Source organism: Setaria italica, chromosome III, assembly GCF_000263155.2.
Source record: "Setaria italica strain Yugu1 chromosome III, Setaria_italica_v2.0, whole genome shotgun sequence".
NCBI lineage: Eukaryota > Viridiplantae > Streptophyta > Magnoliopsida > Poales > Poaceae > Setaria > Setaria italica.
Genome location: NC_028452.1, coordinates 47,120,394 through 47,141,953, shown reverse-complemented (window position 1 = coordinate 47,141,953; position 21,560 = coordinate 47,120,394). Strand labels below are relative to the sequence as shown.

Here is a 21,560-nt window from a genome sequence, read left to right as displayed (position 1 = left end):
GCTTCTTACAATCATCATTGTGCTTTTTTTTTACTGGAAAGGGAGGCAAAAATTACAGTACATCCTCAGAACATTCCTCAAACTGTTTAGAAGGCTTAAGCCGTTTTCCTTGAGAAAACTTCATATGACATATTCATACGAGAATAGAAGGCTGCTTTATCTGATATAAATTCAAGGACACTCTTCGAACAAATTCTTTATTGCCTATTTCCTCAGACAGTAAGATCATTAACTTGACAGTCCTTTTGCTAAATTTTACAGTTGAATCCTCATCTCCGATCTGTAATTCAAGTGCCACTTCAGAGATCCAGCAAAAGCAATGAAAAAGGTAGGCATAGCCAGTAAGGAAGCTCTACAACTATGTTGAGGAGCAACTGACCTCCATAGCTCTATTAAGATCTTTGGTAGCATCATTCCTCTTTAAGGACCTACACAAACATTGGAAAAGCATGTAAAAACGAGGCCCGACCTAGAATGAACTAGGTGGTTTTTCTTTAAGAAAATAGGCACCCAAAATTGAGTTGAAAACAACTTGAAATGGGGTGGTTGGGGTGCACAAGCACACCTCCTACCCTGATCTTGATTGGAAAAGTATGTGTCGAGATTTAATATTGATAAGTGAAAATGAGCAAAGAAAAAAGTTCATGCATACCTTTTTGCAAGCCCCTTTTTCTTCATTTCAGGTGGCTCTCCATCAAAAACAAAACTAACATAAAAGCTCAGCAGAATCAGCAAAAGTAAGCTAACTGCGAAGAATTGACAAGGACCACAGGAATGCAGGAAGCTTACACAGGCTTTATCCCTGCTTCTAGCATTCTTACTGTCCGGTTCAACATACCCTGCAGATGACTGCACCGTTTACAGAGATGGAAAGTCAAATAAGCTGCACTGATAATGACTTGACAATAGGCGGTGCAAGTAATATTCCTTGCCTCGTGACTTCACCAGCCTCATTGGTCAGAAGCCCTGATCCTTTCTTTCCAACCACAATCTGCAGAAATTGACAACACATTTGATATGAATCCCATGACAGCTAGAGAGAAACCCGTAATGGTAAATTGACCCAATAAAAGCTAAGTACACAAATGCTAATAGCCTAATAGTAATAGCATTAGATTTAGAGAGAACAAAACTGGGCAGTAGTTTTGTAAATTGAAATTCTGGCAATGGTATTAGCCTCTGAAACTGAAGAATAAGTGGTTGCTGTTGTATACTTGTATGCATTCAAAAAATACAGTAGTAGATGCCAAATGTATCAGAACGTAGCCATTTTCTAAAAAAAAAAATAGATGTGGTGCCATCGTGCTTCCATATAACCCCTGTTAACCGACACATCTTACTATCTTACTATTACTAATTGGAGGCTCCTTTTGAAGCCTCCAGGTGAAACCACCTAGGATTCCTAGGTGGACACTCTAGAAAAAGAGAGAAATCCTAGAAATTCTCGCAAAAAAGCAAAACATCTGACCATCAATCGATAGATTTAATCATCATAGCCATTGGATCTATTATGTTTTCTAAAAAATTACCCACCTATGCCATTATGAAAATAGCCTAAAGTAACCCTCTAAATCTATATATAAATTACCCACCTCTGCCATTATATAAAATAAACTAAAGTAACCTCCCTAATCTTCATCAAAATTACCCACTTATGCCATTATAAATAATATTTAAAATAACCCCCTAATTTGCAACTGAATTGCCCACCACTATTACTTAAAATAAAAACTTAAAGTAACCCATTAAATTTGCATCTATATTACGCACACATGCTATTATTAAAAATAACATGATAACCCTACATTTGAATCAAATAACCTTAATTAAAAATATACAGCAATATATGATTCTAAATCGTCTATATCTTGCACTATTGATATATGATATAATAATTAAGGTATATATGAATGATGTGCGTCACCATTTATAAAGATATAGAGGAAGTGATGAGAATATAGATTTCTATGTTAAAATTGTATCACAAACTTAGGGTTCATTAAACAAATTCAAGCGTATACCTGTGATGCAAAGTGAAAAGTTAAAGATTATAAATGTGGATGAAAATATTATAGAGTAATTACTAACTAAAATCTATCACAATTGGATGAAGATAATAAGTATATATTTATATAAGTATTGTGTTCGAATATTTAACAAACGAGAGGTAGCTTATGGTAATATATTTTAGCAATGTTGTCTCATTTTTTTCCATTGGAGACTCCGCATTAGTTCCCACGAGACAAGCTAGAAAAAAGAGACAAATTCTTATAAAAATCAAAAACATCAAACACCAATCCTGTAAACTCTAATAATCATAGCCATTGATCTATTATATTTTCTAAAAATTTACCCACCACTATCATTGTGAAAATATTAAAAAATGAGCTCTAAACCTATATCTAAATTACCGAGCTCAGCTATTATAAAAATAATCTAAAGTAACCACATAATTTTCATCCAATTTACTAACACATATCATTATAAAGCATAACTTAAAATGTCATTCTAAAATTTTATCTATATTACCCATGTATATTGTTATTAAAAATAATCAAAATTAAACATCTAAACCTTAATCTAATTATCTTCATGTGCATCATACAGAAATGTCAAAAAGTAAACTAATATATGATTCTAAATTAACTATTTATGTATATACAGGTGATGAGTGTCACCATTTAGACCATTTATACATGTATGTGAGGAATCGATGAAAAATATTGATTTGTATGCTAAATATAATGTATGTAGGATTGGAGGTGCGATATAAAATGGAAAAAGTATGAATATGGATGAAAAAGTGCATAGAGTAATTATTAATTAAAAATCAATCACAACTGGACAAAGATAGGTATATATTTATATAAGTATTATGTTCATATATTGAAAAAATAAGAGAGTAGTCGGTAATCAATTTTAGTTTCTAAAAATATTAGTCCGTGCAGGAGCACGGGTTGATGGACTAGTTGCATGAATTTCCCAACGCATTGTGTTATACGCCCATACCCACAATAGCGACATAGCAGAAATCACCCGTCGTATCGTACCAAATTTGAAACTGGGAACACTCCCCTAATCATATCAACAGAGAAATCTAACTCTTAGCTGGCAACGCTGTACCCAAACGCGACGACGACTCACGAGGAAACGGTCACAGGAAACTAAAGCGAAGGGGCCGAATAAATGGAGGGGGCGGGCGAACGAGCCAACAACTCACGAGGAATTGGCAGATGCTGAGGCTTGCGTCGACAGCGATTACGCGGCCGCGGTAGTCCTCCACGGCTCCACCCGCCGCTGCACCACGGCCCTCGGCGCGTGCTCCGCCAGCAACTTCGTCAAGCCCTAGAGCGCGCCACGCGAAGCTGTTACATCGAGAGCCCGAAGGCGAGGTTGCAACGGTGAACCACCAAACACATGGAGGAGGGTACCTTGATTCCCATGGTGGCAGTTGCGGTGGCGGCAGTGACCGGCGGCGACGGACTGATGGTGGAGCACCAAAGCGCAGCCAGGCGACGGCGAATCCCCGCTCATAGTTTCCCGCCTCAGGAGTCGGGACGGAGTGGATAAAATCAGAGTCGTGGGCTATAAGTTTTTGGGCTGTGCTGCTGCGGCCTCTGCAATGGCATTCCATCTTTCGTTTCTGATTTCTGCCCATCTCTTCGTATAACATCTTTTACATATATACTACCAGAAATGCCCGTGCATTACTACGGGTTCTTACTTACTCTCACGTTATTATTCGGTTATTTCTAATATGTTGGTTTCGCTTCACAAAGTATTATCTCCATCCTAAATTACTATTCGTTTTAGTCTTATCTGATAAGTAGCAAAATATGTATCTAGAAAAGCTGGCTTGAGAACGTGAATCTCGTGTGGTATAAAATACAAAGCAATCAACTTGTTTGACCTCGACATCGTAACTCCATGGAATAAACAATGCAAGCTGCGCGCGCGGATCAAATCTCCTGCTTGGCAAAGCTGGCTGCAGCTACAGCAGCCACTACAGCACATGCAGGCAGCCAGCAGCCGCTTGGACCACCCCCTGGCTGTTAGCTGTGCTCGACAGGTGCTTTAGCTGGTCTGTTGCAACAGCTGCTTGGACCGGCAGCCGAGCTGCTGGGCCACCAGCCGCAGCTAAAGCTCAAGCTCAAGCTTAACCGCTCTTAAAATCTGCGGTGCCTGCTTCGTTGTGAAGAGTTTGCGGAGAACGCAGCCTCAGAGTTTTACCAGACAAATTGGTGCCCACCGAATCTGCTCCCACTGCAACAGTGACAGGAAAAATTCAGGTGGTCTTCGTATTCAATTCCTGTGCATTTCCATTGCGATGACCGGGGCACCCGGTCCTCTGTAGAATTAGGATTGGAGGTCCTCGGCCTCTCTGCATGACCGCACTATCAACGGCACTCTAACACGGAGTGACAAGCACCTTGCTCAGCGGCACTAACTCCAGAGATCAGAACGAGTCTGCTTACAAGTCTCGATCAGTCTCCTTTTCTTTGTTGTTGCATGGGAAATGAGAAGATCTCTTGCCGTCTCTCCAAAAAAAGTTTAATTTTGGCTTCACTGTCAGATGTCTCCTCTGCAGACTTGAGATGCAAGTATTACATGTCATTTATCTATGCTAATGAAACTCGCATTCCACTCCGTTCCCTAGCTCTATGACCTGGCTCGATGCATCATGTTTTGTTGGTGACAAGCACAGCAAACTGCATTTGCACACAACTGAGAGATGAAGATTAAGGATGTGGTATACAGTACTGCTAAGTTACCAGACGTTAACTTACCTTGCAAATAGTTTTTAAGGGAAAATGCAGATCATATTTTGGTCTCTTGAAATCAGACACCTCTGCACCGCCGGTTCACCAGTCACCACTACTGACGACAGCTGATTGCATAATGGCAAACAACACAAATCAAGTTCAAAATTCATCAAAATTACACCCATGAGAAGCAACACATTGCACATGTCGACGATGGCCGTTCTAATTTGTTTTTTTTTTCTCTTCATCGACGACAAACAGCCACCGCTCTCCGGAGACATCTCCTGAAATTCCACCTCTACTTGCCGTCAGTATTGTTGCTCATTTCCACGGGTGCAACGGACGGCGAGGTCGTCAGGCCGGCAGCCGCTCTGGCCTCGATCAGGTCATCGATGAGACGAGGCAGATCACGGGACGACGACCCGCCTTCCGCCACGGCGGCGTGGGCCTTTGCGGCGAGCTCCCGCGCCCTGCCCCTCGCCGCCTCCCCGGCACCGCCGGGCTCCAGGAACCTCGCCACCGCCCGCGCCACGGCCTCCGCCGGCACAACCTACCTCTCCTCGTACCTCGTGCTCCGCGGCCCGCTCCACACCCTCTCCCCGATCCTCAGCACCTCCGTCACCAGCCTCTCCTCGATGAACTGGTCGAACACCAGCGGCCACGTCAGCATCGGCACGCCGGCAGCCGCCGCCGCCTCCAGCAGCGAGCTCGACCCGCAGTGCGTCAGGAACGCACCGACCGCCGGATGAGCCAGTATCGCCGTCTGCGGCGCCCACCCTCTGACCAGCATCCCCCTCTCCCCGACGCGCTCCTCCCACCCGTCCGGCGGCGTCCACCCATCGGCCCTCACCACCCACAGAAACGGCCTGCCGGAAGCTTCTAGCCCAAGCGCCAGCTCCGAGATCTGGTCCTCCGAGATGACAGCGAAGGTGCCGAAGCACACGTACACCACCGAGCAGCTAAGCTTGGAGCCGAGCCACCTGATTCACGGCGACTCGTCGGTGCCTGCTGCGGCCGGTAGTGGCAATGGCAACGAGACGGGGCCGACGAAGTAGCCACGCTTCAAGGATGCGACGCGCACGAACAACCTGATCAAATGAATTTCCTGGGAACCTTTTTCCCAATGCGTCCCACCCCTTAATGAACGACTCAAGTATTGGAGAGACGTATATCGTGTAAGGCAAGGCTACATGTAAATTTCTTTTCATTTTGTTGTGTTTTTACGGAGCTCAACTCTCTACTCTGCTTGTCATATGGTTTCTTTCCTGTGTTGTATTGTTTGGCGCGTTTCTATACACATGAAGAAGATGCGAAGAAACTAACGAGCAGGTGGTGTGTTGATAAGCTTTGTGGCAGTGGGCTGCTGCAATGCTTCTTAAGTGCCAGGCAATGAATTGTTTGAGTAGACATGAGCACAACACCGTACCCTCAATCGATCGATGGGGTCATTATATTTTGTCCTGAGCATGGTAATTTAGGCGTACGACTTTGTCCTGGACTACTGCTCAACTGGCTCGAACCCGGGTTCTTTGCGTGGTTTTCGGTTACACACACTGTTCACTGTAGAACAGACTGAGCAGGGTCGTTGCTGTAGCCTATAGGATGTGAGCTTAGTGTGCATTTTAAGAAATAATGACGATATAGAAGTGTAGAACTGTTTAGGGGTGTTTGGATAGCAGTGCTAAATTTTAGCACCTGTCACATCGGATGTTTGAACACTAATTAGGAGTATTAAACATAGTCTAATTATAAAACTAATTGCACAACCCCTAGGCTAAATCGCGAGACGAATCTATTAAGCCTAATTAATCCATCATTAGTGAATGGTTACTGTAGCACCAAATTATTTAATCCTGGACCATTCTATACAGGGCATTGCTTCTCGCGATTTAGCCTAGGGGTTGTGCAATTAGTTTTGTAATTAAGCTATATTTAATACTCCTAATTAGTGTCCAAACATCCGATGTGACAGGTGCTGAAATTTAGCACATGCCTCCCAAACACCGTACAACTTAGTAGCTGGTTATGCTAAGCAGCAGTTTCTAGCTAGGGCTAGAAATGGCTTGCCTCCGTTTCGTCGAAAAGATATTATTGGTTGTGTTGGTCTCATATCGGGCCTAGCTACCCGGAGCGCAGAACTGTATTCTGAGTTGAGCTGAGGCCTACGATCGATGCCTTCTGTTATTGCGCCATTATTTCGCTTATCGGTGCCATCATCTTTCTAGAGCTGCCTCTTGCTCAGTTCTAATGAAACATAACACATAGCAAAGTCCATCTCGCATCCCTGAAAAAGAAGAAAGGTGTATCTCAAGCTAACGTAGATATTAATAAATTCCCATAAGAAAAAGGTATTAATACAGGTTAGCCAAGATGGGCTGGAAAGCTGCATATGTTTCCCCTGCGCATTCTTATAATGCATCCACAAGTGGAGGTACATGAAAATGGCATGAAACTCCGTTGCTAAGCCTCTTTATATTGCTTTGTTGCCTGCCTTTTGACCTCTGCTCCATTTTTTCCATTTTTATCTGCCCTAGCCCTGTAAACATGACTTCGGATGTCGCCATTTAGGTCCCTTTAATTTCAAAATGTAGATCTCGCCCCATAAACTTGGATTCAGGCGATCATCTAATCTCTAGAATATCAAAATCGTGTTATTCCTACTAATTGATAAAACATGCTCTTTCTACATATAACATAGTCAAATAAAGTGAATTTCATCACAAGATGTGCAGAGAATATTGATGAGTATGAATCCAGGAAGCTTGATGATGTTATTACACTTTGGAGGCAATAACTTTCTTGACATCCATGCTATATTCTTGAAAGACTGTTCAAAGATGAAGAACATGTAGCCGCACTTGCCAAACTATAGATCAAGGGCTTACGAACACCATAAATTACTAAATAAAATAAGAGGCAACAAAACCAGTCAAAAAAGGAGGCAATTAAGGTAATGACTTGTTTGAAAGCACAGCATTTTATCGTATCATGCTTTTATTACTGGTACGACACTGCATTTTGATAGTACAATGACCTGAATGCACTCATATGTCAAATCCAGTGTCTTATACACATGCTCCCTGTTTTATGCGGCGGTCAGTTTCTTCGTCGTTTTCTAATGATAGTCTCTAGTCTGTAACTCTGTATTCAGAATAACATAGATTATGAGTCACACAACAGATTCAGGTATATATACGCTAGCTTTCTTACATGGCACGTGCAAGCATGTGCATCATGCCGTATACTAGTAATTAAACTACCTAATGCACATGATGGAACCTAAAAAGTAACAAAATTAAAGGAGGTGATCCACATTTTATTCATATATGTCTAATGTCTAATTAATGTATTACACTTAAGTCTTCTGTTGCAAGTCACTGTTATGGCAAATTGTGTTAGAAATCAGTGTGTTTGAATTCCAAATGAACGACGAATTAAGCTCACTTGTATTCGCCTGAGCTGCTGAGGTTGCTGCTGTACAGAAGGCTGCGGCGTCGGGTGGTCCGGCCGAGCTGGTGATGCCAGGCGAGATGCAGCTCCGGTGGTTGATCTGACGCTCGCCGCCGATCGACTTGATGAACGAGCCAGCTCCAACCATGAGGCTCGACCACCCTTTCAACCCGACTGCTCCGCCGACACAAACACGGTCGCCGAACCAGATGGCTCGATCACTGGCGAGATGAGACTGACGAGGTCGTCGTTGCTGGAAGTCTGGAACCAAAAAACCGCTTGCTACATCATGTGACATTGAACACACCAAGTAGGTTCCATCACCTGAAACATTGTCAATTGGGCTTGAATCTCAGGTTCTTGGCATGGTTTTTGGTTACACACACTGTTGAGGCCTATGATGCCTTCTCTTCTTGCGCCATTATTTCGCTTATCCAACCTTACTAATTAAACACCAGGAGCCGACCACCAGTCATCACATTGATGATTGGTCTTGAGTTGCAAGAGCCTGACCATACTCCGTAGGACAGGTATTATAATGACACATCGTTGAAATCATAAATGAAAACGTTCACATTTGCAACACTTCTGATGGTGTGAGCTCAACCGATCGAAGCAAAACTTTATATTTGTCTAATAATCCATCCAAACTGGACCTAATTAAGCGTGCAGTTGCGTCTAAAGTGGGATGCTCCGGCCTATAATTAGTCTCCACCAAATTGATGTAGCTTAACACGGAGCATGTGATTATTCTTTGACTTCATCAGACGACATTAGATAGACCTTCTGCAGCCCATACGGTGGACGGGAGCCGGTGCCGCACCCTCTCAACCTGGAAGCCAGCACCCAAAACATCGTCGATTGCTGACCCAAATCCGGTCAGCATGCTGGGAACCATTTCCTGAATGCCTCCCATCCTTACTCTTCGTTTGTTTTGTTGCGTTTTCCCAATCTCAACTCTTTGCTCTCTGATCTTTTCGTCGTCTGGTTTCTTTCCTTTGTTGCAACGTTTACCGCGTTTCTATATATGAAGATAATGTGACAAAGAAACTAGACGGGAGAAGAGCTATGGAGTAGGTGTTGTATTGATAAGTTGGTGGCAGTAGCTATGATAATGTTTTGGCCTGCAGAAGGATCTTAATGAAATAATAATGCTTCTTAACTGCCGAGCACTGAATTAAGAGTTTATTATGAGACAGGTCAGGAAGAAACTAAAGTTTGGTGACTTTGGTCGTCATGTTGCATCTCCATATATCACTGCGGAGATCATCGCGCATGCATGAGCCAGATCTTCCAAGGAATGTACTAACAGAGGAAAGCTGAGAGGTGAATTTCATCAAGAGTCAATGGTTAATAAGTCATTCCAAGATTTTAAGACATAGAAACCCCTGCCCCATCTGCTTTTGAAAGGCGCAGTTTGTTCCAACTTCCAGGCAATGTGAATGAAACATTGGGATCCATTTCAAGTGTACTCCCAGGTAAAAAGTAACAAGAGGAGGTGCCACATTTTTGTTCAAATCAATGTATACCATTGAAGTCTAGTGTTGCGTCTTCACTGTACGTAATAGCTATCCCAAATTGTGTTTTAATTTCAAATTAACGATGAAGGCAACAAGGATTGCTGCGTTGAAGGAAGTTGCATTGACCTCTGTTGCGGTCCTGCTATGCTAGACCGCAACCAGAGAGAGAGTCACAGGAAGAATCAGAGAGAAGAGCAAGGCAACCGGAGGAGGAGGAAGAAGAACAGAATGAGCGATTAACGAATTCAGTTATTGTTTCTGTTACCCGTCCGAAAACAGGTCACTCGCTATATCGTTTACAAGCCAAGCCTTTGGCCCAACGCACGGACACAGACGCGTCATTGCTCACGCCCAGAGTCGGCCCAACACAGGGCCCAGAACTCACACTCTTGCTTCCCACTCCTCGCACCGCTCCTCAAGGCCATAACAACCTCTAGATTCACATCAAGGTGTTTACTGCCATGTTTCCCATGAACATTTTGGAGGGCCGGAATCGGAAGACTTTCGATGGTCAAGAGATACATGAACGCGTTGTTCTATACCATACCGCCAACTATCATCAACTCTGGTCATATAGAGCACGTGACAGTCAACATAAGGCTGTGTTACATTTCTGGCGTGAGAAAATTGGGCATGTAACTGGAAAGTCTCTCTCTCTAACCTTCACAAATCCAGCGTATGCTAAACTCTTGCACAGATCAATATGTGTTCAGACAACATTATGCTTGTCGTAGGTCCTCTAGAAAAACAATTACAAAAGCTGGTAGGTCCTGGTGATCTTTGGTGACACCCCAATCCGAACTTAGACCGAGAACATGAATAAGTAATATTGCGTACAAACCTTTTATACTCTTTTCATTCCAAATTATAAGTCGTTTATATACATTAACATATATCTATGTGCACAGTAAAAACTATGTATCTAGAAAATCCAAAACGACCTACAATTTAAAAAAGAGAGCGTACATGCTTCCGAACACACAAGATTACCAATATAATATACTTAGGCAGCTGAGCTACGCGAGGGAACCAAACATCAGCTGATTAATTTCATATGTGGATGTAGGCTTGGGCTGAGCTGGCTTAGCTCTAACCTTGGCTACAAGCCTACAGCTAGTCAACTAGTCCAGGCAACCAAATGCACAAAATGGAAGTAGATAATAAGTGCAGCAAATTAAGAACTCACTAAGGCCAAGCAAGAGTATGCGGTCTGTTGCAGATAAACCGTGTTTAAATGGACGGGAGATTGTGAAAGCTGGCCTCTAGCATCTTCTGACACACAAGCTAAAGCTCCGTTTCTATACAACAAGAGGTGATGGATACTTGGATTTGCATATACGACAGTCCAGCGAGCAAGTTTTTATGACGCCCAACAAAGATGGTAGTGGGTGTTGTAATCCTGCTCAGTAAAATCAAAATGTTAATAAAATTCCATGCCAGGAAATGGAGGAAACTGAGTTCAGATTAGCTATAGTCATTGCTAAAAATTTCCCAGTAAAAATGTTGGATGAACTGTGCAGTTTTGTGAGTGCAGTGTACCACACAACAAGAGAGCCGCTGTACATGCCGAGCTGGAGCTCCACCGTGCTGCGCATACGAACATCCTGGAGAGAGCGCCGTGCACTTGTTGGTGCCTGACCGCCTAGGTGCAAATGGTCCAGAGGTGGCACCAGAACAGGCTGAACTGTTGCGGCTGCACAGTTTGTTGATTGCTGAACAATATCATCAAGCATGTTGGGAACTTTGTTTCCCAATGCCTCCCATCCTTACTGCACGATGACATATTTCTTGTAAGGGACAAGATTATATATAAATCCACACGCTCTCCTTTTCTTTTAATTTTGTTGTGTTTCTCCAAAGTTGAACTCTTTGCCTTCCGGATCGTGGTCTGGATTGATAATTTCCTGTATTGCTAGGCTTGGCACGTTTCCATATATGGAGAAGATGTGAAGAGACTAGATGAGCAGGTGGTGTATTGCTAAGCTTGTAGCAGCAGCTGCAATTAATGCTTCTTATCAACTGCTAAGCACTGAAGTGGGATTTGCGCAAGAGACAGGACAGGAAGTAAAGTAAAAGTGAAAACAGGAAAATAAACTGTCTGAGTACACATGTGCACAATGTCATCAATCGATCGATGGTAATTAGGGATGCAACTGACTCTTCTACTTTCGTGTAGAATTTAGGCATTATTTTTCCCGGGACAAAGCAACTTAGTACTATAAAAATAAGAAAAGAAACAAGGCGATGCGTCAAATCCAATGTCTTCTGATATCCTGAAAAACGGGTACATATACATGCATTCAGATGCTCTCTCTCTCTCTGTTTTTTTTGTGGCGTACAGTCTCTTCTCCACATTTTGTTCATAGATATCAATATGTACCTCTGAAGTCTAGTGTTGCGTCTCACTGTATCAGATATGCCAAATCATGCTTTAAATCATTGCGTTCGAATTTCTCAAATTACCGATGAAGCTAGGCAACAAAGATGGCTGCGTAAAAGGAAGTTGATCTGCATCATCGGCAGCGGGCCGGTGGTTTTATTAAGATCCCAGGGCAGTTGCAAGAAAGTTAGGCTAGGCTAGAAACGATAGATAGTTACATGTATAACAGTATAGGGAGGCAAGTTTTTATGACGTTCATCAAAGGTGGTAGAAGTGGGTGTTGTGATGCTGCTCAGTAAAAAATGTTACTGTATTCAAGTTCATGTCAGGAAAAGGAGGGAACTGAATTCAGTGCCCTCATCACTAAAAACTGTAAATTAACTATTCTCTGTAAAAATGCTAAACAGGCCATCGTATCCCAACAATTAATGTATGCGGACGATGCTGCAGCTGTGGCATAAAACGACCTTCTATACTTAAGAAAAATCTCGGTTGTTTTTTTATCCGGGACTAAAAAGATTTTAGTTTCAGGTCTAAATTTTGTAGTCCGTGGAGACACTTTTAGTTCTGATTGGTATTATAAATCCGGACTAAAACCTAAGTCAAATATGCTATGAAGGTAAAATATGCTGCGTAGGTGAGATATTGGAAGGGATCGCCATGCACCTGAGCTGGAGGCGTCGGGTGGTCCGAACTGATGATGCCAAGGTGGGACAAAGCTCTAGTGGTTGATCTGGCGCTCGTCATAGGCGCGGCACACCTGATGTGTATGAACGCGCTGAACACTCAGCACCGTACCCGAAGCACCGTCCACAATTGATCACAGTTTGGCAGACATGGTGGGTGACTTTTTCCCAATACCTCCCATCAGGAGGCGGGGTTAAATTTTAGCCCCCGTCACATCAAATATTTGGACACTAATTAGGAGTATTAAACTTAGATTAATTACAAAACTAATTACACAACCCTAGGCTAAATCGCGAGACGAATCTATTAAGCCTAATTAGTCCATGATTTGACAATGTGGTGCTACGTAACCATTCACTAATGATGGATTAATTAAGCTTAATAGATTCGTTTCGTGATTTAGCCTTCTCCAATTAATTTTGTGATTAGCTTATATTTAGTCCTCCTAATTAGTATCCGAATATCCGATGTGACACGGGTAAAGTATAGTCCTCCTCGGGATGTGGACAGCAGCTACGGAGTGTCGCGGCTATACACGGTATAAAGCACGCTGTCGCTTGAAGGCGTCCTGTGTGGGCCGGACTGCTTCGATTCGGCGACATGCTAGATGGGACCAGTGACTTGTGTGTAAAATGAACTACGGACCACCTTTAATAACTAAATGTTCTTTTTTCGCTTTTCTCTCCTTTTGTTTTCGTTCTTTGTTGTTTTCTTTGTTTTAGTTTTCCTTTGTCTCTTTGTTTTATTTTTCTTTCTCTATTATTTTTAATTTTTATTTCTTCTCTTTTATTTATTTATTTTTTTTCGTCCCTTCTCCTTTTTCCTTATTCTCTTTTCCATTCTTTTTCTTCTCTCTTCTTTTATTTTCTTTACCATTTTCCGATTACACACTTTTTTCTCATTCCCTTTTCTTTCTATTTTCACTCTTTTGTTTCACTTTCCTTTTTACTAGTTTGATTCCTATTTTGTTTTTTCATTTTAATTTAGATTCTCTTCTATATATTCTTTCTTTTTTCCTCATTAATTTTATTTTCGTTTCTCCGTTCCTTTGTTTATTTTTTCTCATTCCTTTTTATTTCTTTTTTTGTCTCTTTTATTTTGTTTACCTTTTTATTAGTTTAATTCCTGTTTTATTTTTCTATTTTAATTTACATTCTCTTCTATATATTCCTTCTAGTTTACCTTTCTTTTTTCTCATGATGATTGAATATTTTCGTGTGTTCATGATGATTGATGATATGGTAGAACTAGGGATAGCCCAAAAAACCTATTCGTTGCCCTCCCTTGGAGGCTCTGACTATTTTTAGGGTTTTTCTTGCTTAATTACAATGGATGGTGTGGCTGTGCTTATATAGCTAGCTACTTAACAAACGCAATCTAATTTAAATAATCTTATCTCTCTAACAACTTTATCTCTAATGACCTGCTAACAAACCAATCTTATTCCCTCGTGGTACTGTTCACGAGCTACAGTACTCGTGGGCCTAGGCCTGCGGCCGGCCCACTTGCCATAACACTTCACCACCCCTCAAAGACAGCTCGTCCTCGAGCTATGGAGATGCTTGGAGGCGATGCCAGCCCAACCCACACATGCTGGAATGCCCACTGCGGCGCATGCAGTATGCCGTTGAAGGAAATTGGTGCTATCCAATGTTGATGAAGATAGCAACCAGGTACATGCCAGACAACAAGAGCTTGCTGGCGCACAAAGCATTCCCATGCCGCCCAACATGAAGCCCTAGCCAAATGACCAAGAGCGCGTTGCCTGCAGCAAGTTGCAGCCCCACTTGAAGGGATGTTGCCGTTGGGTTGCTGCAGGAGATGTGGCCATGACGGGCGGCCACACCAATAATAGCTTGGTGGTCGTCGATGCTATGAGCGACCGAAGAGCTGGCCTTGCTTCTGTCGGCTCAAGCTGCAACCAGGGAGGTCTTGGCCACATCACTACCATCAATTGGCTTGGGGACATTGAGGCCGGAGGTGCTGGTGGAAGTACAATCTGGCATTGCGTGGACGAACCATGAGGACGGAGTTTGCACGCCGGATGTGGGAAGTCATCGGCGAACGGCACTGGGCGACGTGGGGGAAAGCCTTGAGTGGGACCCGACAGCAAGCGGTGCTGACCATCTGGAGACCGGCGAAGAGCAGTGTCGGGTGCAGGTGAAGGCCTGGACGAGCTGTATACTGATGCTAATGGCGAGTGGCGTCAGGCGTGGGCAGATTCGGGCGGTGGTGCGGACGCGAGCGTGCGCATCCTCGATGACCAAATGACTGATGTGCGCGGCGAGAAAGGTGCAGCCTGTGCTGGCCGCCGCTGCTTTGGAGGCCTGGGCAGCTTAGGTGTTGATTCCCACGAGATGACGCCACGCAAGGGTGCGGTCCCACCATGCCAGTTGCAGGCGAGGCATAAGCTAGCAACCCAGCTGTTGAAGCAGATGGGCTTGATGACGATGAGGGGGCGTGGCTTGCGTCGAAGCAGTAGTGGAGACAGTCCCTGCCAGCAAATTGGAAGATGTTGCCGTGGTCGGTGAGGACGATGTTGTCGTGGCCGTCGCGGTTGCAGCAGGTTGGGTCTTCAATGGCGGTGAAGATGGCGGCTTGGGTGATGCTAGTAGAAAACGTCCCACCATGCGCGAAGGAGTGCGGACCGGGACCAGGGTGCGGGAGCTATCATCGGCAATGGTGAGCCGACGCTCGTACACCCGCGCTAGGGCCATGGTGTCCTTGAATGTCTCCAGCTTTTGCATCTCCACATCTGTGCGCATGGGGTTGCCAAGGCCCATTGTGAAGATGTCATTCTGCTGCTACTTCGTGAGGCCATCACATCTAGCAAGGAGCTTGAGGAATTGATCTTGATAATCATATACTAAGCCCGTGCGCTGAAGATGCGTCAATTCGCCAAGAGGATTGCTGCGGACGGGCGGGCCAAAACGCTTGTTGACACCTTCAACAAATTTGTCCCATGTCGGAGCATCGCCGCCATTTTTCTTGATCCGGTAATACCACTGCTGCGCAGCCCCTTTGATATAGAAGGATGTTGTCCAGACCTTTTGATCGTTTGGACCCTGGGAGTGGAAGAATTGCTCCACCTTGTGTAGCCAGCCCAGTGGGTCTTCAACGCCATCTTACTTGGGGAATCTGATCTTGTGGACAGCAGGAGGACGCTCGAAACCGGAGCCGAAGGAACCGTCAGAGGAGAACACACCCTTCTGCTCCAGCACCTGCATCTAGACATTGCTGATGGTGGACTGCAAGTGAACCTGTTCCTGATGGATGGACGCCAGCTCTGTGTCAATCTTCTTCCTGATGTCGTTCATCATGGCGATCATCCTGTCGATTGCCTCATGGAACTTGTCCTCAGTGATGAAGTTGTTATCACCCATGGTGGCAGGAAAGCGATGGGTTTAGTGGCACGCAGGGGAATTTGGGGTAAGGTGGAGGGGCGATTGGCGGCAGGCAGAAACCGAGGATGGCCCCGTATGATACCAAATGATATGGTAGACCTAGGGATAGCACGAAGAATCTATTCGTTGCCCTCCCTTGGAGGCTCTGACTACTTTTAGGGTTCTTCTTGCTCAGCGGTGGCAAAGCCCGGGAGGACGCTAAGTGCTGTGAGTGCAGTGCGTTACAAGTGTGGGGTGTGCTCGAGCGAGCGTGTGACAACTACTGCGGTGGCCGTCGTCCACCGGTTGCCTATCGTGTCGTCTTGAGTCCTAGTGGCTCGCAACGTATCGTTGCCTAGTGCAGCAGAATGGAACATATGGAACCTATGGAACGGGGATGGGTACGCACCCTTTTATAGTCCAAGGGAGCGTCCCTTACAAGTTGGAAGAAAGCTAGTGGGTTGGTATACGGGCCATGCCTGATCTTGTCAAATCCTTTGCCCGGTGGATATGGTATGTCCTCCGTTCTTGGTCCCTGTTCACCGTGTCAAGTTATCATGTTGTTACGTCAGGCCATCCTGCCGTAGCGGGTAGGTTACGGTGCCACTGTGCATTCACGCGTGTGACCTGGCGCGGTATGGCTCTGTGTATGGGTCTACTGTCTGGGGTGTTGCATCGTTATCTGCTTCACCTACTCCCAGGGCCCACACAGGGTGGCTGTCCCTAGTCGGAAAGTCAGCGCTGGTGGTACGGCCAGAACCTGGTCGGGGCGCTAGGTTGGAGGCGCGAGTTTGGGCGCCTGTCCGAGCAGAGCTAGTCGAAGGTTCCAAGTCGGGGTCCGACCATGATCCCCTGCTTGGTGGGACCTGCATGGCTTGGTTCCCAGGTCGCGGAAGCCTAGTCGGGGACTGGCCTTGGCCTCTTAGCCCAATCAGGGTGATTGAGTCAGCCCAGTTATCTGCTATTGCGACGCCCTCTATCAGACTGAGTGCCTCGGGAAACGGTCCCATGGGGGACCCCAGGTCTACGGACCTGTCAGGAGCTCCCGAGCCCCTTTGGGGCTTCATGGAAGCTGTGAAGGGGCTGATCGTTGAGGAGTTATGCCAAGGAGAGATGCGCCAGGGAGCGCGCTCCGCGCCCACCCTTCTGTGAGGGTCGGTCATCCTGTCGCTGGGTGGGCTGGCTCCTTATCCGAGGTGATAAGGACATGGGCCGCGTGAAGCCGTACCAGTGCCTCATGGCTCAGTACTTCTCCCTCGGGTTTCGATATGGGGTATGTGAATCGTCATATCAGGATGCGGCACCTTTGTCACGGGTAGCTGAAAGGTCGCCTCAGTGTCAGGCACTTTTAGCGCGCGTCCATGGGTGCGGATGGAAACTGCCCTCGGATCATGGCCGTTCGCCCAGCTATAAATAGGGGAGCCTTCGCGTTCGGAGTCCCCAAGGCTAGAGTTTTAGGCGCCATGGCTCAGGTCATAGATCCGGCAGGTTTGAGGCTACTACTTTTTGCCCTAGGCAGCTTTGTCCGCTCCACATGACTGCCAGAAGAATTCTCGTAATAGGCTTCCCCTTCCCCCTTCCATTGTAGCCTTTTTCTGCATGACTCGAGACCATACTGCGAGAAGAAGTCTCGTAACATGGTCTTGTCATGCAGTGGGCCGCCGAGGGAGAGATCGAGGGAGCCACCTCGGGAGGAGAGGAGATCATGGGCTCGTTGTCCTCCATCCTGCGCTCGTACCTTGGGCCACCGATCGTCGGAGGTCATTGTTTTGACCTTCCGGGTGCTCGGTGCTTGTCCGGTCATCCCCATCTGCTACGCACATGGGTGCGGCGACGGAGGTGCCCACCAAGATGAAGGCATCGATGCTGGCTCGTTGGGAGCCAGTGAGAGCCAATTTGCCCATGGTATCGAAGCGAGATGCTCGTAGTCCCTCCACGCCTCTTCCCCCCTCCCCCCTCCTCCCGTTATCCAAGTTGTCCCGGTCGAAGGAGATGGATCTGTGGGAATCCTGAGGTAGCCTCCTATGTTCTCCGAGTCCTTTTATCTCATTCTTCTTTAGGCGCCCTTGGTTATGGGGATGGAGATCGAAAGAGATCCGGTGTGGATGGGTTGATGAGCGAGGTTTTCGGCGCGGCTGCTACGTGCGGGCCGTGCTCTTCTTCCTTGTTTTGGTCCTGAGTTGTAGGGTAGTCCCTAGGTTGTGCCCTCATGCTTTGCGTGATATTGTAAGGCCTTCGGGTCCTTGTATTCGCACGCTTTGCGTGATATTGTAAAAGTCGTTGGCTCATGTTTTCATCTTAATGAAAAAAAGTTCGTTTGTGATAAGCGATATGTGTGTCTACCGCACTTCCGGGGCAATTTCGAGACTTCGAGATGCATTTGCTTCCTTTGCCAACTGCGCTGTGTAGGGTAGTTGGGCTAGGTCGGGAGTGCTGGTCCCGGGCAAGTGTCGGCACCCAGCTTTCCATCAGGTCGTTTGGTAGGGGCCGCAAGGGGCGCGTCGGGTCAGTTCTGACGCCCAACTTCCGAGGATCAAGGTGGCATGGGCCGCATGGGCGTGCCGAGTCATGCAGGAAACCAGTTTCCGAGGGTTCGCCTTTCGTCGATGTTCCGCTGGGTTCACGCGAGCGAACCCAATGGGTCCAGCCCCCGAGCCTACGGCTGACTGGTGAGTTTCATTAGCATAGATAAATGACATGTAATACTTGCATCTCAAGTCTGCAGAGGAGACATATGACAGTGAGGCCAAAATTAAACTTTTTTTTGAGAGATGGCAAGAGATCTTCTCGTTTCCCATGCAACAACGAAGAAAAGGAGACTGATCGAGACTTATAAGCAGACTCGTTCTGATCTCTAGAGTTAGTGCCGCTGAGCAAGGTGCTTGTCACTCCGTGTTAGAGTGCCGTTGATAGTGCGGTCATGTAGAGAGGCCGAGGACCCCCAATCCTAATTCTACAGAGGACCGGGTGCCCCGGTCATCGCAATGGTTGCACAGGAATTGAATACAAAGACCACCTGAATTTTCCTGTCACTGTTGCAGTGGGAGCAGATTCGGTGGGCACCAATTTGTCTGGTAAAACTCTGAGGCTGCGTTCTCCACAAACTCTTCACAACGAAGCAGGCACCGTAGATTTTAAGAGCGGTTAAGCTTGAGCTTGAGCTTTAGCTGCGGCTGGTGGCCCAGCAGCTCGGCTGCCGGTCCAAGCAGCTGTTGCAACAGCCCAGCTAAAGCACCTGTCGAGCACAGCTAACAGCCAGGGGGTGGTCCAAGCGGCTGCTGGCTGGCTGCATGTGCTGTAGTGGCTGCTGTAGCTGCAGCCAGCTTTGCCAAGCAGGAGATTTGATCCGCGCGTGCAGCTTGCATTGTTTATTCCATGGAGTTACGATGTCGAGGTCAAACAAGTTGATTGCTTTGTATTTTATACCACACGAGATTCGGCCCCTTCGCTTCAGTTTCCTGTGACCGTTTCCTCGTGAGTCGTCGTCGCGTTTGGGGTACAGCGTTGCCAGCTAAGAGTTAGATTTCTCCGTTGGTATGATTAGGGGAGTGTTCCCAGTTTCAAATTTAGTGCGATATATATGACGGGTGATTTCTGCTATGTCGCTGTTGTGGGTATGGGCGTATAGCACAATCTGTTGGGAAATTCATGCAATGTGTCGGTTAATAGGGGTTATCTGGAAGCACGAATGGCACCACATCTATTTTTTTTTTGAGAAAATGGCTAAGTTCTGATACATTTGGCATCTACTACTGTGTTTTTTGAATGCATACAAGTATACAACCAGCAACCACTTATTCTTCAGTTTCAGAGGCTAATACCATTATTGCCAGAATTTCAATTTACAAAACTACTGCCCAGTTTTGTTCTCTCTAAATCTAATGCTATTACTATTAGGCTATTAGCATGTGCAAGCATTTGTGTACTTAGCTTTTATTGGGTCAATTTACCATTACGGGTTTCTCTCTAGCTGTCATGGGATTCATATCAAATCTGTTGTCAATTTCTGCAGATTGTGGTTGGAAGGAAAGGATCAGGGCTTCTGACCAATGAGGCTGGTGAAGTCACGAGGCAAGGAATATTACTTGCACCGCCTATTGTCAAGTCATTATCAGTGCAGCTTATTTGACTTTCCATCTCTGTAAATGGTGTAGTCATCTGCAGGGTATGTTGAACCGGACAGTAAGAATGCTAGAAGCAGGGATAAAGCCTGTGTAAGCTTCCTGCATTTCTGTGGTCCTTGTCAATTCTTGGCAGTTAGCTTACTTTTGCTGATTCTGCTGAGCTTTTATGTTAGTTTTATTTTTGATGGAGAGCCACCTAAAATGAAGAAAAAGGAGCTTGCAAAAAGGTATGCATGAACTTTTTTCTTTGCTCATTTTCACTCATCAATATTAAATCTCGACACATGCTTTTCCAATCAAGATCAGGGTAGGAGGTATGCTTGTGCACCCCAACCACCCCATTTTAAGTTCTTTTCAACTCAATTTTGGGTGCCTATTTTCTTAAAGAAAAACCACCTAGTTCATTCTAGGTCCGGCCTCGTTTTTACATGCTTTTCCAATGTTTGTGTAGGTCCTTAAAGAGGAATGATGCTACCAAAGATCTTGAGGTCAGTTGCTCCTCAACATAGTTGTAGAGCTTCCTTACTGGCTATGCCTACCTTTTTCATTGCTTTTGCTGGATTTCTGAAGTGGCACTTGAATTACAGATCGGAGATGAGGATTCAATTGAAAAATTTAGCAAAAGGACTGTCAAGTTAATGATCTTGCTGTCTGAGGAAATAGGCAATAAAGAATTTGTTCGAAGAGTGTCCTTAAATTTATATCAGATAAAGCAGCCTTCTATTCTCGTATGAATATGTCGTATGGAGTTTTCTCAGGAAAACGGTTTAAACCTTCTAAACAGTTTGAGGAGTGTTCTGAGGATGTACTGTAATTTTTGCCTCCCTTTCCAGGTCAAGAAAAAGCACAATGATGATTGTAAGAAGCTGTTAAGATTGACGGGTGTGCGTGTGGTATGAGTGTGGTGCGAGTGTGGAGTGTGTTGGTTGTGTGCATGTGGTGTGAGTGTGGAGTGTAGGATGGGAAGGTAGCTTGCAGCTGCAGCTGTAGCCATTCAAAAAGCATAAGCGAGCAGAGAAATAAGCGAGCAGAGAAGTATCGACCGGGGGTGTTTGGTTTCTTGAGCTAAAATTTAGTCCGTACCACGTTAAATCTTCGGAGGCTAATTAGAAGGACTAAATATAAATTAATTATAAAACTAATTGCACAGACGAAGGCTAAACAATGAGACGAATCTATTAAACTTAATTAATCCATCATTAAAAAATGGTTACGGTAGCAGCATATTGTCAAATCATGGACTAATTAGGCTT

General features: G+C 45.3%; 2 protein-coding genes and 1 pseudogene across 2 annotated transcripts; 1 reads left to right on the top strand and 2 right to left on the bottom strand.

The window, feature by feature from the left end:
- Positions 1 to 41: 41 nt before the first annotated feature.
- Positions 42 to 3,443, bottom strand: LOC101765382 (flap endonuclease 1-B-like). Its single transcript, XM_022825316.1, has 6 exons — positions 3,432 to 3,443; positions 933 to 991; positions 790 to 849; positions 653 to 706; positions 380 to 428; positions 42 to 280 (listed from the first exon to the last, which is right to left on the bottom strand). The coding sequence occupies exons 1-6, from the start codon at positions 3,441 to 3,443 to the stop codon at positions 134 to 136; spliced, it is 381 nt and encodes a 126-aa protein (XP_022681051.1). The 3' UTR covers positions 42 to 133.
- A 1,618-nt stretch (positions 3,444 to 5,061) lies between these two features.
- LOC101779722 lies at positions 5,062 to 9,129 on the bottom strand (annotated as a pseudogene).
- Positions 9,130 to 17,390: 8,261 nt separating this feature from the next.
- On the top strand, positions 17,391 to 21,206 carry LOC101779331 (flap endonuclease 1-B-like). Its single transcript, XM_004964088.1, has 7 exons — positions 17,391 to 17,456; positions 20,196 to 20,254; positions 20,338 to 20,397; positions 20,481 to 20,534; positions 20,759 to 20,795; positions 20,895 to 21,035; positions 21,141 to 21,206. The coding sequence occupies exons 1-7, from the start codon at positions 17,391 to 17,393 to the stop codon at positions 21,204 to 21,206; spliced, it is 483 nt and encodes a 160-aa protein (XP_004964145.1).
- The last annotated feature ends 354 nt before the right edge of the window (positions 21,207 to 21,560 follow it).

What these genes read in the sequence shown, in the direction of transcription:
- LOC101765382 (XM_022825316.1), bottom strand. An exon ending in GAGGCTGGTGAAGTCACGAG is followed by an intron (nt 850 to 932) that starts GCAAGGAATATT and finishes TAAACGGTGCAG; the next exon opens with TCATCTGCAGGGTATGTTGA. An exon ending in ATCTTAATAGAGCTATGGAG is followed by an intron (nt 281 to 379) that starts GTCAGTTGCTCC and finishes CTTGAATTACAG; the next exon opens with ATCGGAGATGAGGATTCAAC.
- LOC101779331 (XM_004964088.1), top strand. Translation starts at nt 17,391, where the DNA reads ATGGGCCGCGTGAAGCCGTACCAGTGCCTCATGGCTCAGTACTTCTCC. An exon ending in CCCTCGGGTTTCGATATGGG is followed by an intron (nt 17,457 to 20,195) that starts GTATGTGAATCG and finishes CAATTTCTGCAG; the next exon opens with ATTGTGGTTGGAAGGAAAGG. An exon ending in GAGGCTGGTGAAGTCACGAG is followed by an intron (nt 20,255 to 20,337) that starts GCAAGGAATATT and finishes TAAATGGTGTAG; the next exon opens with TCATCTGCAGGGTATGTTGA.